This window comes from Nelumbo nucifera, chromosome 1 (genome assembly GCF_055504915.1).
Source record: "Nelumbo nucifera cultivar China Antique chromosome 1, China Antique-T2T, whole genome shotgun sequence".
Taxonomy (NCBI): Eukaryota; Viridiplantae; Streptophyta; class Magnoliopsida; order Proteales; family Nelumbonaceae; genus Nelumbo; species Nelumbo nucifera.
The window spans coordinates 210,239,305-210,255,971 of record NC_142649.1 but is presented as its reverse complement, the minus strand read 5'-3'; the positions used below and the strand labels follow the sequence as shown (position 1 = coordinate 210,255,971).

Sequence of the window (16,667 nt, the reverse complement as noted above, 5' to 3'; positions counted from 1 at the left end):
AATAATAAGAGGAGATGGGAGGATGATCAAATGGTCTCATTGAATTAAAAGTGCAGTTTAATCATCAACAACAAGATGCCTGCCAAATTGAAAGACCCAAGGAGTTTTACAATTCCATGTGTTGTTGATAGCATTGAGTTTCCTAAGTGTTTGTGTAATTTAAGTGCTAGCATTAATTTGATGCCTTTGTCTATTTTCAGGAAACTTGGTCTTGGAGAAGTGAAACCTACCTTGATGACTTTGCAGTTGGCAGATCATTCTATCAAGAAACCTCATGGCGTGGTTGAGGATGTACTTGTGAAAGTGGACAAGTTTATATTCCCTGTGGACATTGTTGTGCTCGATTTTTAGGAGGACTGTGATTGCACCCTGATCCTTGGCAGACCGTTTCTAAACACAGGGAAAGCTTTGGTTGATGTGTATGAAGGAAAGCTGACCCTTTGAATTAGTGATGACAAAGTGGAGTTTAACATGTCCAAGGCTATGAAGCATCCTATGGAGGAAGAACTTTGTATGAGAATTGATGTGTGAAGGGTTGAGAGATCCATCGTATGGACGCCCAAATATTAAGGAATAAGGGTGCGAATTTCAAAAATTTTTCTCTCCCTTCAACTGGGAATCACATTCCCTATTTAGAAAATCATATTTTCAAGGATCATTCTTGAACCTTAAACTGAACCAGATCTGAACCAAAAGGAGTAGGAGAGGATTATACCTGATACGGAGAAATAGTATCTCCCAATGGAGGTGTTCACACCCACGGAAGGATGCAAAGACTGCTCCCACTGAAGATGGCGCAATGCAGGATGGAGCAGAATCAACAGTGTTCTTCTCCAAGAACTCTGTCCTTCGCAAGAATCAGCAGGATGGTACGTGAGCACAGCTTCCTTTCAATCCTTTCTCAAAGAACTGATGTCAAGATCCAATCTTGACTTCTCCCACAACTGGAGATCGAACTAGCAAAGAGGGCAGCAAGAACAGGGAGGCGGCAAGAGAGTATTTGCAGGGTGCAGAATTCTCTCTTCTTGTTTTCAGCACTGAAGGATATCTGATGTGTGTCTCTTAGGCTACCGCCCCCTTCTTTTGTTAACCTAAAAGATCAGCTCCTAATCCAATTAGGAGCAGCTTATCCAAATCATATTTGGATAAGACCTCTCTTTAGGTGATAGGGATAAACCCTTATCTTATTTACAGATTAGATTAGCTTTCTCCTAATCTCATTAGGAGGATTCTAGATCTGAATCATATTCAGATCTGGAATCTCTGAGTTAATAGGATTAAGACCCTATCCTATCTGCTAATCCATCTCAGAATTCGCCCCTTTAATTAACTAAATGAAAAGCCCAGTTCGAAATGGGCTTTAGGCCCATTAAGCTTATGTGCTCACTTAACCTTCCTAACTACTGCCCAGTTGGGCTTCCTTGTATGGCGTGGGACCCAAGCATTGATCTACACATCAGCCACATGGGTTCGGTCCAGCCTTTGTTACAAGGCCCGGCCGAATACACTGTTAAAGACAGTGCACCCCCTGAATTGGGCTCTATGGGCCCAACACTTACCCTAAGTGGTCCCTGGGCCAAGCCACCTTGTAACACCTAGGGACTGTGGGCAGATGCAAGATTAGCCCATCAGGTATTATCCTCAATGGTCTTACACTTAACCTCTCAGCCCATAATGATCATACACTGCTCGACAAAAGTGGACCTCTCCCTCGGCTGCAAGGAACACTATTGCACTCTCTACTTATATGGATCCCGGGAATTAAAACCTTTTTGCAAACATTTTAGAAACCATAATATATACTTTTATATCTCATATAAAATATACTTTGCAAAACAAATCTTAACGGTTGGAATCGGCTGCCGGCAGTCTTGGTTTCCATCAGTGAGAGTGCATCCCCGATCAATACCTTTGTCCGACAAAGGGGCTGATCCTGTCACTATGATCACCCACTCAGATGAATTCTCGGACTGTCCCAACATACCCAGGGGCTGATCCTGTCTCACTGATTGGTACATCAAAGACAGCCCGATCTGACACCTAGTGCAGTATCATAATCGAGTCTAGGGGTCGGGTGTAACTTTCCAGTTTTGCCCATCAATCTCCAAGGTCCAGGGCAATACTGGAAATCTGGTCCAGTTAATAGATTCAATTAATCCTACACTGTATGTGCCTAGGGTCTCACCCTGGCAGCTGAGACAGGCCACCCCAACCGACTTGGTGGCACCACAGTGTCAGCCTTGTCAGGATAGGTCTCCCCAGACCGACCCACTAGCTGTGAACATTCTAAACTAACACAAGTCTCATTAAGTGTCCAGTTTAAGGGTATTACATAGAAACATACCAAGGGAACATGAATCAAATATGCACTTTTATTCATTTACAATAAACTCATAAAGTACATCATTCTGATTGAAGCTAAGGGCATACAAAACTGTCTAACAACTCCCACTTGCACTTAGGTCCAATCAGGTACTAGCTGGAGTCCCTTGCTTTCCACGTGTTTCATATACACTTTCTATGTCAGTGGCTTAGCCAATGGGACTACCACATTCTCCGCTGATGCTACCTCTTCATACTATCTTCCCGTAGGTCCAGCGTTGTCATACAACAGTGGAATGGGTGATGTGCTGAATTCCAAATTTAGGAATTAAAACCTTCATTCATAAGGCCGCCTCATTTACGGCAATGTGTTCGACTTGGATTGTGGACTATTAATTTGCTACTTACGACCCTTGTTTTCTGACATTCAGGAAACAACACACGATCCTATCGTGAAAACATATCTAGATGTAGACTTTCAATCATCTGGATCCGACTGGAAATCGGCATCTGTATACCCTTGAATCTGTAGTGAGCTACCGTCGAATACTAGACAAAACTCTTTTGTCCTTCGAAGGTACTTAAGTATGTTTTTCACAGCAGCCCAATGATCCTGCCCTGGGTTGGCCTGAAATCTGTTTACTACACTCACTGCCTGAGCAACGTTAGGACGAGTGCACAGCATGGCACACATGATGCTCCCTATGGCAGAGGCATGGGGAACGTCTTTCATGCCATCAATCTCCTCAGAGGTCTTGGGAGACATCTTCTTGGAGAGAGTGACTCTGTACTTGAAAGGAACATTTCCTTTCTTGGTGTTTTTCATGCTGTATCTTTTGACTATTTTGTCAATGTAAGCAGATTGGGATAATCCTATTATCCGCTTTGATCTATCTCTATAGAGTCGAAGACCCAGTATATAGGAGGCTTCTCCAAGATCTTTCATGGAGAATTGCTGTGATAGCCATACTTTCACCATAGTTAACATTCCTACATCATTCCCAATGAGTAGAATGTCATCTACATACAGAACCAAGAAGGTAACCTTATCCCCACTGTACTTCCTGTAGACACAGGGTTCATCCGGATTTTGCTCGAAGTCAAACGATTTGACAGCAGAGTCAAAACAGATGTTCCAACTTCTAGAAGCTTGCTTAAGTCCATAAATGGATCTGTTAAGTTTACATAGCATGTTTTCCTGACCTGCAGCAAAGAAGCCTTGCAGCTGCTGCATATAGATATCTTCAGTAAGATCTCCATTCAGGAATGCAATTTTGACATCCATTTGCCAAATCTCATAATCATGGTATGCTGCTATAGCTAGCAGGATCCTAATGGATTTAAGCATGGCCACAGGCGAAAAGGTTTCCTCATAATCGATGCCCTCTTTCTGAGTGTACCCTTTCGCCACCAGACGAGCTTTGAAGGTCTCAACCCTACCGTCGGGGCCCTTCTTCCTCTTGTAAATCCACTTGCAACCGATTGCTTTTACCCCAGAGGGCGGATCTACTAGAGTCCAGACTCCATTGGTCTCCATTGAGTCCATCTCTGCTCCCATGACCTCCACCCACTTCTGGGAATCTATGTCCAACATAGCTTCTGCGTAGTCACGGGATCCTCCTCACTAGTCAAGGTTTCCACTAGGAAACTATCCTGGTCATAACCATAATGGACTGGTGGCCTGGATACCCGAGTGGATCTTCTAGGTTGGTCACTACCTGGAACTTGTGGGACATCTCCAACTACTCCTGAGCTCTCCTCATCAAGAACAATTTCTTGACGATGGGTGTCCAAAATGTAATCAGTTTCCAAGAATTGCGCATTTCGACTGCAGAACACTTTTTGTTCACTTGGGTCATAGAATAGGTAACCTACAGAGCCTTTTGGGTAGCCTACGAATAGGCAACAACTGGTCTTGGATTCCAACTTGTCTGCACTCATTCTTTTAACATGTGCTGGACAACCCCAAATCTTCAAGTATCTGACACTTGGTTTCTTTCCGGTCCAAAGTTCATATGGAGTATTCGGAACCGATTTGGTTAGAACCGGATTCAGCACATAGATCGTAGTCTCTAATGCGTAACCCCAAAAGGATGTGGGTAACTCTGAGTGTATGAGAAGCGACCGGACCATATCCAATAAGGTCCTATTCCTCCTCTCTGAAACACCGTTAAGTTGTGGTGTAGCAGGAGGAGCTAACTGTGATACTATCCCATTGTCCTTTAATTAGTCCCTGAATTCATCAGAGAGATATTCACCACCTCGATCTGATCGAAGGGCTTTAATTTCTCTCCCTAACTGTTTCTCGACCTCTTGTCTAAACTCTTTGAACTTTTCAAAGGATTCAGACTTGTGTCTCATTAGGTACACGTAACCATATCGTGAAAAATCATCTGTGAAAGTGATGAAATACACGTGTTGATTCCGTGTCCTAACACTCTGGGGACCACATACATCAGTATGTATTAGGTCAAGTGTGTCTATACATCTTTCAAGCTTACCGTTAAATGGCTGCTTCGTCATCTTGCCTTGTAGGCAAGGCTCACAGATGGGAAGATCTTCTACAGTTAGAAAATCCAAAGGACCATCCTTTACCAACCTTGTGATTCGGTCAACACCGATGTGGCCAAGTCGGTAATGCCACAGACACGTGGGATTAACTGTATCACGGGCTCTCTTCTTGAGGATTTCTGCCGACGTAGTTTCGATTATGTTAGTTTCTAGAGAAGGATGTAGAACATAGAGACCGTTCTCCAGCTCCCCATATGCGATGAATCTATTATTTCTTTTAATAGTAATCGTATTACTAAAGAAGATAGAATAACCATCTGCACACAGTTTTGAGACAGAAATCAAATTTCTCCTTAAATTTTGCACATAAAGACAATCTTTCAGTATAATTGGTCCTTCTCTAAAAAGTAACTCCATGGTTCCTATGGCCGCGGCTGCAACAGTTACATTTGTCCCCAAGTAGAGTGTGACTTCTCCTTCACTCAGCCTTCTGCTTACTTTGAACCCCTGCAGTGAGTTACACGCTTGAGTTGAAGCCCTGGAGTCAATACACCAGGATGCAGAAGCTACCAATAAATTGGTTTCTATAACCCAAGTTTCGAAGTTACCTTTCTTGGATTCCAGGTGGGCAGCACAATTCCTTTTCCAATGGCCGGTCTTCTAGCAGAAGTGACAGGCATCCGATGCTTTGTCTTTCTTCTGCTTCTTGCCCTTAGTGGCTTTCTTCTGAGGCTTCTTTGCCTTCCTCTTTCTCTTGCCTGTCTTGCCAGCTTCAACAAGCATGGCTACAGGCTCATCCTTTCTAATCGGTTGTTCAGCTCTTTGTAACATATTGCTGAGCTCTTGCAAGCTGACATTCAGCTTGTTCATGTTATAGTTCATGATGAACGGATTATAGGAAGGAGGCAAAGAATTAAGGATAGCATCTATCTGAGTTGCAAGGTCCAGCCCAGATCCAAGAGCCTCCAGTTCGTTGATGTAACCCATCATCCGAAGACAATGGTCGTGAACCTATTGACCCTTGAACATTTGTGCGGACATGAACTGTTTCAAGACCTTTTGTCGAGTAGAACGATTATGCTCTTCATACATTGTCCTGAGACTGTTCAATATGTCTTTGGCAAGTTCGATCTGATCGAACTGCCTCTGTATCGGGTTGTCCAAGGAGGCAATGATGTAACACCGAGCAAGGGAGTTTTTCTCCTCCCATTCTTGATAGTCTCTCCTTCGGGCTTCAGAAGCCTTATCACCCAGACGCTCCAGGGCAGGATTCTTTGCCACTTTGAACAGCTTTTCAGAAGCTAGGACCAGCATAAGGTTCCTGTACCAATTAGCATAGTTTGGGTCCTTCAACTTGTTGTCACCAAGCAATTTTGCAAATGATCCGTTTGCCATTTTCTGATAAAAGAGCAAACATCAGTCCACAACCTAATTTTTTTCATGTTCATTTCATAGATATGGATTTTAATCTACGTTCCATTTTCATGTTCATAGATAGAAGCTATGACGCCCCTATCATCTTATGAAACACTCAGACAAGCCCAACAGCAAATGGATAACCCATTTTCTGGTGCGTTTCCTCATTGCTGAAGGACCCATCCTCATGCTAATGATGGAAGGCCTTTAGAGAGTTCATCATATGAATCTCCCTATCACATGCACTTATATTAACTGGAGGGAACAGTTAATTACGCCCTAGTTCTTATTTTAGGTCAAACCAAAGTGGCTCCCACTGAATTTCATGGAGCCAGATTTCGGTGGTCCTAAATCGGCTAGGGTTCCGCACGTAACCTCTTAAAGAGGTGTGGGGCCCACCACTGAGGGAGGTCATCCGGTGACCAAAAGCCACTGTGTGCGCAAGAGCCACTGTTGATTGAGCATGGGCCAAGTACTTATGGCCCTTGTACGTAGCACATCACACATCCATACATCACATGCAGGGATAAATTGATCCAATCAATTAATCTTCTGTAAGGCCCATTTGAAGCCAATTTTAAATCCATAATATTAACCATTAATATTATCTAGGTATATGGGCCAAATGGTTCAACCCATATAGCTTTAAATGTCAAGTGGGCTTTTAGTAGTTTTAACCTTTTAAAACTGGGCCTTTACAGGTTGGGCCGAATTAACCATTTAATTAAACACCAATCCTTAGGCCCATTAGTGGGAAAATTAGGGCTGACTTTCATCCTTGATTAAACCCTAGATTCGGTTCAAACTATTTGAACCAATCTTGGTTCGAATGGGTCTAGGGTTTGATCTTTAATTAAATCTTTAATTCAAGAAAATAATCTGAAATTAAATACTGATGAAAGAAAAAACAAAAATCAGTCAATCAGGGCTGTTCGCACAATTCATCCTGCAAAATAGAGGTTAGATCACAGAATGCAGTTTCACAAACTGCAAATCGCAGATAGCGATTCTCCCATTTGCGAAATCTCCTTCTCTACGAAATCTCCTTTTCTGCGCCGCCATCTTCGATCCAAAATAAAAAAAATAGAAATCCTATTTCTATTAACAATTACATCAGATCAAATACCTATACATTAAGTCTAGAAAATAAAAAAAAATTATTTATAGACCAAAATAATTCAAGAACTGCAAAATCCCAGCTTTCCTGCGCAAACCAAGAATTTGATCTCCTCTTGTACGAACAACCCATAAATCAAGAAAATCATAAAGAACAATTCTAAATAATAATCAGATTTATGTAAAATTAATTTCAGATTATTCACCCATTAATTTTGGGAACAAATTTCCCAAAACCCATATCTGCGCAAATCGGGTAGAACACCTTCTGCCCATTTGTGCAGGTTCAGATCTGAAACAAAATGGTTCAAGATTTGAACCTAGGCTCTGATTCCACTGAAGGGTTGAGAGATCCATTGTATGGATGCCCAAAGATTGCGGAATAAGGGGGCGAATTTCAAAAATTTTTCTCTCCCTTCAACTGGGAATCACATTCCCTCTTTAAAAAACCATATTTTCAAGGATCATTCTTGAACCTTAAACTGAACCAGATCAGAACCAAAAGGAGTAGGAGAGGATTATACCTGATACGGAGAAGTAGTATCTCCCAATGGAGGTGTTTACGCCCAAGGAAGGATCCAAAAATTGCTCCCACTGAAGATGGCGTAGTGCAGGATGGAGCAGAATCAACAGTGTTGTTCTCTAAGAACTCTATCCTTCGCAAGAATCAACAGAATGGTATGTGAGCACAGCTTCCTCTCAATCCTTTCTCAAAGAACTGATGTCAAGATCCAATCTTGACTTCTCCCACAACTGGTGATCGAACTGGCAAATAGGGCGGCTAGAACAGGGAGGCGGCAAGAGAGTATTCGCAGGGTGCAGAATTCTCTCTTCTTGTTTTCAGCACTGAAGGAAATCTGATGTGTGTCTCTTAGGCTGCTGCCCCCTTCTTTTGTTAACCTAAAAGATCAGCTCCTAATCCAATTAGGAGTAGCTTATCCAAATCATATTTGGATAAGACCTCTCTTTAGGTGATAGGGATAAACCCTTATCTTATCTGCAGATTAGATTAGCTTTCTCCTAATCTCATTAGGAGGATTCTAGATCTGAATCATATTCAGATCTGGACCCTCTGAGTGGAAAGGATTAAGACCCTATCCTATCTTCTAATCCATTTCAGAATTCGCCCCTTTAATTAACTAAATGAATAGCCCAATTCGAAATGGGCTTTAGGCCCATTAAGCTTATGTGCTCACATAACCTTCCTAACTGCTGCCTAGTTGGGCTTCCTTGATTGGCGTGGGACCCAAGCATTGATCTACACATTAGCCACATGGGTTCGGCCCAGCCTTTGTTACAATGCCTGGCCGAATACACTGTTAAAGACAGTGCACCCCCTGAAACCTTTTGTGTGTGGCTCATTGTAACACTAGCAAGTGCACTAGCCGTTCAAGTAATAAAGTAGTGAGTGAAGTATCGTTCCCACGAAGATTTAGGAAACAATTACCAATACTTAATTGGGCACTTCTTATCTGATCAACAATAAATCAAAACTTTAATGAAAGCTAAAAATTATAAACTAAAATCTATCTAAAATATTGGCCCAATTGCCTTCAAATCAGGTTAGAAGAGTAAGCAGTAAATGTCAATCTCAGAATTCAGCAATCTATCAATTTGGATCATTCGAATAAATCATGATTGAGCCTTGGTTTGGTGAAACCCCAAGGTCATGAACAGCCTTTCTCAAGCGCATGTTCATCCTATGCATGAGTGATGATTCTTCTATCTCTAGAAAGAATCTAATCCCCATGCATGCATTTCTTCAAACACTTCTAAGGCATCAATTCAAATCTGAATTGATCACCAACTGAATTGTGCAACTTATCTCTAACCTTGCACTCAATTCAGTTCTTGAATAGTAGATCTGAATTCCTAGAGTCTCTCTCAAGCACTCTAGGAATTCCAAGCTTTAGATCCATTTGGCCAATCTAAAAATTGCAGATCTGAATTCTATTTCAAACAATTCAGATCTTGCAATCTTAGATCTGAGAATTCAAATATGAGTTTTGAAGGTTAGTTGGCTGAATTAATCTACAATAACACCCTTATTCAAGAAACTTCAAGTACAATTCATGACCATTTGAATGAATCAAAAAGAATTAGATTGTTGAACTGAAATTTTACAAGCTGAAATACATCAAGGAAGAATGGAAAAAAGGAGAAAGAAGAAAGAAAATATAACAAAGAAACTGAATTCAAATCAAAAGAGAATGAAACTACAATTGATTTATTACAAAAGATCTTTGAATCACAAACCCTCAATTCGAACTCACATTCTCTTCTAGCTTGCTTGTCTTGAACTTCCTTCAGGCCTTCTTCTTCTTCTTCCTTGCGCCTAGCCTTCTTCTCTTCTCTTATCTCAAGGTGGCTAAACCTCTAAGAGTGGGAGAGCCTTCCTCTCAAGCAGTTGAACACCTCTCCCCCCTCCTAGAGGCCTCCTTATATAGTTTTTCAAGGGGGCTCTTGCCCCTTCTTGAAGTCTCTAGAATGGGGTGTATTACGCCCCTTTCTTGAACATTCTAGAGCTCTCTTGAAAGCCTCCTAAGGGCTGCTATTTGGGCTGCACTTAGGCTCTCTCTTAGCACATGATAGCTATACATTGAGCTGCTCTTTTGGGCTGAGAATGGGCCTTCCTTGCTGGGCCGAATTCTACTCATAGCTAGGCTTTCTTTTCTTAGGTTTTCTCAAGGAATTCACTTGCTCTTCTTGGGCCGAAGTGCTCTCTCTTGCTTCCACGACCGGGCTGGACTGAAATTGGTCTTTTTGAACATTCTTTTCTTGCCTTTTTCCTTCCTTTTCTTGGATTAATTATCCCTGAAACTTATTCTTAGCATTAAGCTAAATTAAGGCAAAAATTAATAAAACCGGCATAAAAATCCATGCTAAAGTCCTCAAAAATTATAGATAAATTGTAAGTTCATCACCTTTTTGCAAACATTTTAGAAACCATAATATATATATATATATATACTTTTATATCTCATATAAAATATACTTTGCAAAACAAAGCTCAACGGTTAAAATCGGTTGCCGGCAGTCTTGGTTTCCATCAATGAGAGTGCATCCCCGATCATTACCTTTGTCCGACAAAGGGGCTCATCCTGTCACTATGATCACCCACTCAGATGAATTCTCGGACTGTCTCAGCATACCCAGGTTTTGACCCCTGCTAAGGATCTCACTGATTGGTACATCAAAGACAGCCTGATCCGACACCTAGTGCAGTATCATAATCGAGTCTAGGGGTCGGGTGTAACTTTCCAGTTTTGCCCATCAATCTCCAAGGTCCAGGGCAATACTGGAAATCTGGTCCAGTTCATCAATCTCCAAGGTCCAGGGCAATACTGGAAATCTGGTCCAGTTCATAGATTCAATTAATCCTACACTGTATGTGCCTAGGGTCTCACCCTAGTAGCTGAGACAGGCCACCCCAACCGACTTGGTGGCACCATAGTGTCAGCCTTGTCAGGATAGGTCTCCTAGACCGACCCACTGGTTGTGAACATTCTAAACTAACACAAGTCTCATTAAGTGTCCAGTTTAAGGGTATTACACAGAAACATACCAAGGGAACATGAATCAAATATGCACTTTTATTTAGTTACAATAAACTCATAAAGTACATCTTTCTGATTGGAGCTAAGGGCATACAAAACTGTCTAACAATGTGATCGATTCATGTGTGAAAGAAGTATGTCAAGTTAGTGAGGTAGAACAAGATTTTGAAAATGTAGTGGCTGGCAATGCTTGTGACACTGAATCTTTTGCTAAACCTGAATTACTGGTAAGAAGTGCTAACCCCACTCCTCCTTCTATTGAGCAGCCACATAAGTTTGATTTGAAACTTTTACCATCACATTTGAGGTATGCATTCTTGCGAGATGATAATACCTTGCCAATTATTTTCTCAAACAAGCTGTCGAATAAGCATGAATAAAAAGTGTTAAATGTGGTAAGGCATTGGATTAAGGCTTTAGGTTGGCAGATTTCAGACATAAAGGGCATTAGTCCTTCTGTTGTGATGCACAGGATTCACATGGAGGATGGATTTCATGCCACAGCTGAGAGGCAAAGAAGATTGAACCTGCACATGAAGTAGTGAAGAAAGAGATTGTCAAGCTTCTTGATGCAAGTATTATCTATGCTATTTCTGATAGTTCTTGGGTCAGTCCTGTTCAGTGTGTACCCAAGAAAAGTGGTATGACTGTTGTGAAAAACGAAGAGGGTGAGCAGGTCATGCCTATTATTGCTTTCTGGATGGCTATTCTAGATATAACCAGATTTTTATTTTTCCAAAGGATCAAGAGAAGACCACTTTTACATGCCCATATGGCACTTTTGCTTATAGGTGAATGCCTTTTGGGTTGTTTAACGCACCAGCTACCTTTCAGAGGTGTAAGATGGCCATCTTCTCTGACATGATTGAAGGCATAATGAAGGTATTCATGGATGACTTTTCTGTTTTTGGTGATTCATTTGATCTGTGTTTGGCTAACCTTGACAGGGTTCTTAAAAGATGTGAGGAGGCTAACCTTGTTCTAAACTGGGAGACGTGCCACCTTATGGTGGAGGAAAGCATAGTTTTGGGCCACAAAATTTCCAGCAAAGGTATCGAGGTTGACAGAGCTAAAACAAAGATCTTTGAAAAGTTGCCACCTCCTACATCAGTAAAGGGAGTAAGAGGTTTTCTTGGCCATGCTGGCTTTTATAGGTGATTTATTAAGGATTTTTCATCTATTGCTAAACCTCTTACTAATTTGCTGATTAAAGATGTCCCTTTTGAGTTTGATTATGCATGTTTGAATGCTTTTCGTAGGTTAAAATTAGCGTTAGTATCTCACCACTAGATTGGTCTTTGCCTTTTGAGATTGTGTGTGATGCCAGTGATCAAGCTATTGGAGTTGTGTTAGGGCAAAGGAAGGATAAGATGATGCATGTTGTGTATTACGCAAGTAGAACTTTGGCAGATGCCCAGCTTAATTACACAACCATTTGGAAGGAGATGTTAGCAGTGGTGTTTGTAGTGAACAAATTCCGATCATATTTGCTTGGCTCTAAGGTAATAATTTATACTGACCATGCTGCACTCAGGTACCTTTTTGCCAAGAAGGATGCAAAGCCACGACTCATTCGCTGGATTTTACTCCTTCAAGAATTTGATATTGAGATCAGAGATAAGAAAGGATCGGAGAATGTAGTAGCTGATCACTTGTCTAGGTTGGAGGGTGTTGAGAAAAGAGATGATGAGCTTGAGATCAATGAGAACTTCCTAGATGAACTCCTTCTAGCTATTCAACATTTGAGTGCACCCTGGTATGCAGATTTGGCAAATTATTAAGCTTGTTATATCCTGCCACCAGATTTGTCTTATTAGCAGAAAAAGCGGCTTTTGTCGGAAGCTAAGCATTACTTATGGGAGGATCCTTTCCTTTACAAGATTTTTGGTGATAATATCATTAGGAGATGTGTGCCTGAGGAAGAGATGCTTGACATTCTTACTCATTGCCATGACTCAGCATATGGTGGTCATTTTGGTGCAACAAAGACAGCTGCTAAGGTTCTAGAGAGTTTTTTCTAGCCTACATTATTTTAGGACTCTAGAGGGTTTGTTGCTAGATGTGATCCCTACCAGCAAGTGGGAAATATCTCCAAGAGAAATGAGATGTCATTGACTTCTATTCAGGATATTGAACTTTTTTATGTGTGGGGGGAGTTGACTTCATGGGTTCTTTCCCATCCTCACATGGGAACCGTTACATTTTGGTGGGAGTGGATTATGTCTCCAAGTGGGTTGATGTGGTTGCATCCCCCACCAATGATGCTAGGGCAGTGATTAAATTCTTGAAGAAGCTTTTCTCGAGGTTTGGAGTTCCTAGAGCTATCATTAGTGATGGGGGATCCCACTTTTGCAACAAACAGTTTGATTCTCTCCTCAAGATATATAATGTCTATCACAGGGTTGCTACACCCTATCACCCCCAGACTAGTGGGAGAGTCGAGGTATCTGATAGGGAACTTAAGAAGATTTTGGAGAAGACTGTCAATGGGTCAAGGAAAGATTGGGCTGCAAAGCTTGATGATGCTTTATGGGCGTATCAGACTGCTTACAAAACCTCTATTGGTATGTCCCCTTATAGGTTGATTTAGGGTGAATTCATTAAATTGTAATGTAAAGTGCATAAATTTAGGAAATCAATTTGGTGTGTATGATACTTTTGAGATACGGATTAATGGGTAGTTTGGCAAGGTAGCTGATGAATGAAATTACATTTACTCCTTTGGATGCTATTCATTGTAATTGTAATGGAAGTCAAATTATTTAATTCAGAGACATGATTTAAGGTCAATTAAATTAAAATGTGTCTACTCCAAAAAGGCGGCTGCCTTTAGAGAAGAGGAAAGGTATAAAAAGAAAAGAAAAAGAAAGGATTAAGGTTTCGAACCCCAAAAAGAAAATTGAAGAAGAGGAATTGCTAGAAAGAAGAGAGGGCTGCTGAATGCGAATTGGAGAAGGAACACAACAAGGAGATCGAAGATTGATGCAAAGATTCATAAATTGTCTTCTTCTTTGGTTCTCCAATTTGATAATCTAGATTCGATTAGGATTTCTTGAGGTTTCTCTATTGAATCTTTCTTCTTTGGGTAATTGGCGTTTGGGAATGGGTTAAACTCCCACCCCTCAATTGTTTATCCCATTTGAATGTTTAATATAACTCTGAAATCTGCATGTGCTTATCCGTACTTCTCTCTCTATATATGCACCAGATATGGAGCTTTTGCCATCATGGCCTTAGCCATATCAAAAAGATAGACGGTCAAAACAAATAGACTGGTCTACATCATCGGCAAATTGACCGCCTACAGTACAGAGCAGCCAGCCGGTACAGACCAGGTCATCATTCATTGACGTTCCTATTTGGTTGGAAATTGAACATTTCATGTCAGGTATTCCTATTCTCAATTCAAGTCCTCTGGCTGGCTCTCCTTTGTTGTTATCGCCGCATCCACACGCTATCACAAACCTACCTATACTTTTGGACTTTTTGGTAATTTCATTATCATTTAATCAATGAGAGAAAAGGAGTCAAACGAATCCGTCGGCTAAGACTTATCCAAAACGTGCTTGAGAGTTGCCAAGTTATTGCATGGTGGGAGTTAGATATATAAAAAGGCTACTAGATATAGATCAATCAAACACACCTTACATCCAAAACTTGTTCGAAGAGCTTAGCTTTTAATTTGTTTATTTGCATCAATTTTGAATTAACAAGATGATGACTGCGCGTGTAACTAACGAGATGGAAGTAGGGGTGCCTGCAGATGATGTGTGGGCTGTGTATGGCTCGCCCGATCTGCCCAAACTCTTCGTCCAACTTATGCCCCAAGTTTACAAGAGAAATGATGTTCTTGAGGGTGATGGAACGGTCGGCACTGTCATTCTCATTGAACTCGACGACGGTAATATATATATATATATATTCTTGCATTACCCTTTAATTTCTTCTTCTTTTCATCATTTTATTTATTGCATTAATGAATGAATTGAAATATTTCTTATTAACCCATGATGGTTTAATTTGATACTTAAATATAATTACTGTTTCATTCAGCGCTTCCAGAGCCACGTATATGGAAGGAGAAGTTCATAAAGATTGATCATCAAGAACGCGAGAAGTTGGTCCGAGTGATTGAAGGAGGATTTCTTGATATTGGGTTTCGTTCTTTCGATATTATTTTCAAAGTCATAGAGAAAGACGCCTCCTCATGCATCATTCAATCCACCACTGCCTTTGAGCTCGACGACAAGTTTGAAGACAACGCTAACCGTATTACCGCTGGTACTTTGTGGTGGGTGGCCAAAGCAATTTCAAACTATGTCATACAGAACAAATCCAAATCCAAGGGCGACAACAACTAATCTATTTATTGGCGGAATTTTATGATTCTTGATTCCTGTAATTTATTTCTTCATTTCTTAGAAACAGTTAATAATTCCTCTATTAGATCTACTTCTCTCTGTTCAGTAGTTTTCGAGTCTGTGTCCGTCAAAAGTTTGTGTTCTCCTCTGTACGTGTTGATCGAGTAGTTCTCGGGTCTGTGTCTGTCAGATGTTTGTGTTCACATGTCGCCATTTACATAAAATGGTACTTTGATTTTGAGGCCAATGCCGTTCTTTGTGGTTGCAAGTTTTAATTTATTTTTCTAAAATATAAATGTAATTCAATAATTCGTTATTGAGACCTGAGGTACATGCAGTGTGGGTTTTCTTGAAACCCTGAACCGGACCAGAATTCCAGTATTACCCTAGACCTTGGAGATAGATGGGCAAAACTGGAATGTTACACCTGACCCCTTGGCTCGATTATGATACTGCACTAGGTGTCGGATTGGGCTGTCTTTGATATGCCAATCAGTGAGGTCCTTAGAGGGGGCCAAAACTTGGGTATGTTGGGACAGTCCGAGAATTCATCTGAGTGGGTGATCATAGTGATAGGATCAGCCCCTTTGTCGGACAAAGTGAATGATCAGGGATGCACTCTCTCTGATGGAAACCAAAGCTGCCGATAGCCGATTTCAACCTTTGAAATTTGTTTTGCAAAATATATTTATATATATATATTATGGTTTCAAAATGTTTGCAAAAGATTTTAATTCCCGTGATCCATGTTAGTAAAGAGTGCAACACTATTCCTTGCAGCCAAGGGAGAGGTCCCACAGTCCTTGGGTTTTTATAAGGTGGCTTGTCCTAGGGACCATTTAGTGTAAATGTTGGGCCCATTAAGCTGCCATGGTCATGGACTCAGGGGTTCACTGTCTCCTACACTGAATTCGGCCATGCCTTGTAACAGAGGTTGGGCTGAACCCATGTGGCTGATGTGTAAATCAATGTTTGGGTCCCACGCTATACAAGGATACCCAATTGGGCAACAGTTTGGAGGATAAGTGAGCACATAGGATAAGGGATTGTCCCTATCCACTCAGAGAGTCCAGATCCAAATAAAGATTTGGATTAGGAAACTTTAATTAGATTAGGAGGGATGATCTTTATCTACAGATAAGATACAGGATTATCCTTATATCTTAAAGAGAGTCTAGATCCAAATACAAGATTTGGATTAGGAAACTCCTAATGGGATTAGGATAACCTCTCTTTAAGGCTATAAATAGAGGAGGAGGGTGAACCCCAATTCACCCAATCAAATTATTGATACAAGAGAGAAGACAACTGCAGTTGGGCTGATGCCATCTTCTACTCTTGCCTTCTCTTGTTGCTGTCGCCATTGCTAGTTCGATCTCCACTT

General features: G+C 41.0%; 1 protein-coding gene and 1 pseudogene across 1 annotated transcript; both read left to right on the top strand.

The window, feature by feature from the left end:
• The window catches only part of LOC148804447 (uncharacterized), a 150,998-nt pseudogene that overhangs the window by 75,780 nt on the left and 58,551 nt on the right, over positions 1-16,667 (top strand).
• LOC148804451 (norbelladine synthase-like) lies at positions 14,545-15,370 on the top strand. The gene is made up of 2 exons (XM_088887292.1): positions 14,545-14,823; positions 14,976-15,370. The coding sequence occupies exons 1-2, from the start codon at positions 14,637-14,639 to the stop codon at positions 15,281-15,283; spliced, it is 495 nt and encodes a 164-aa protein (XP_088743418.1). The 5' UTR covers positions 14,545-14,636; the 3' UTR covers positions 15,284-15,370.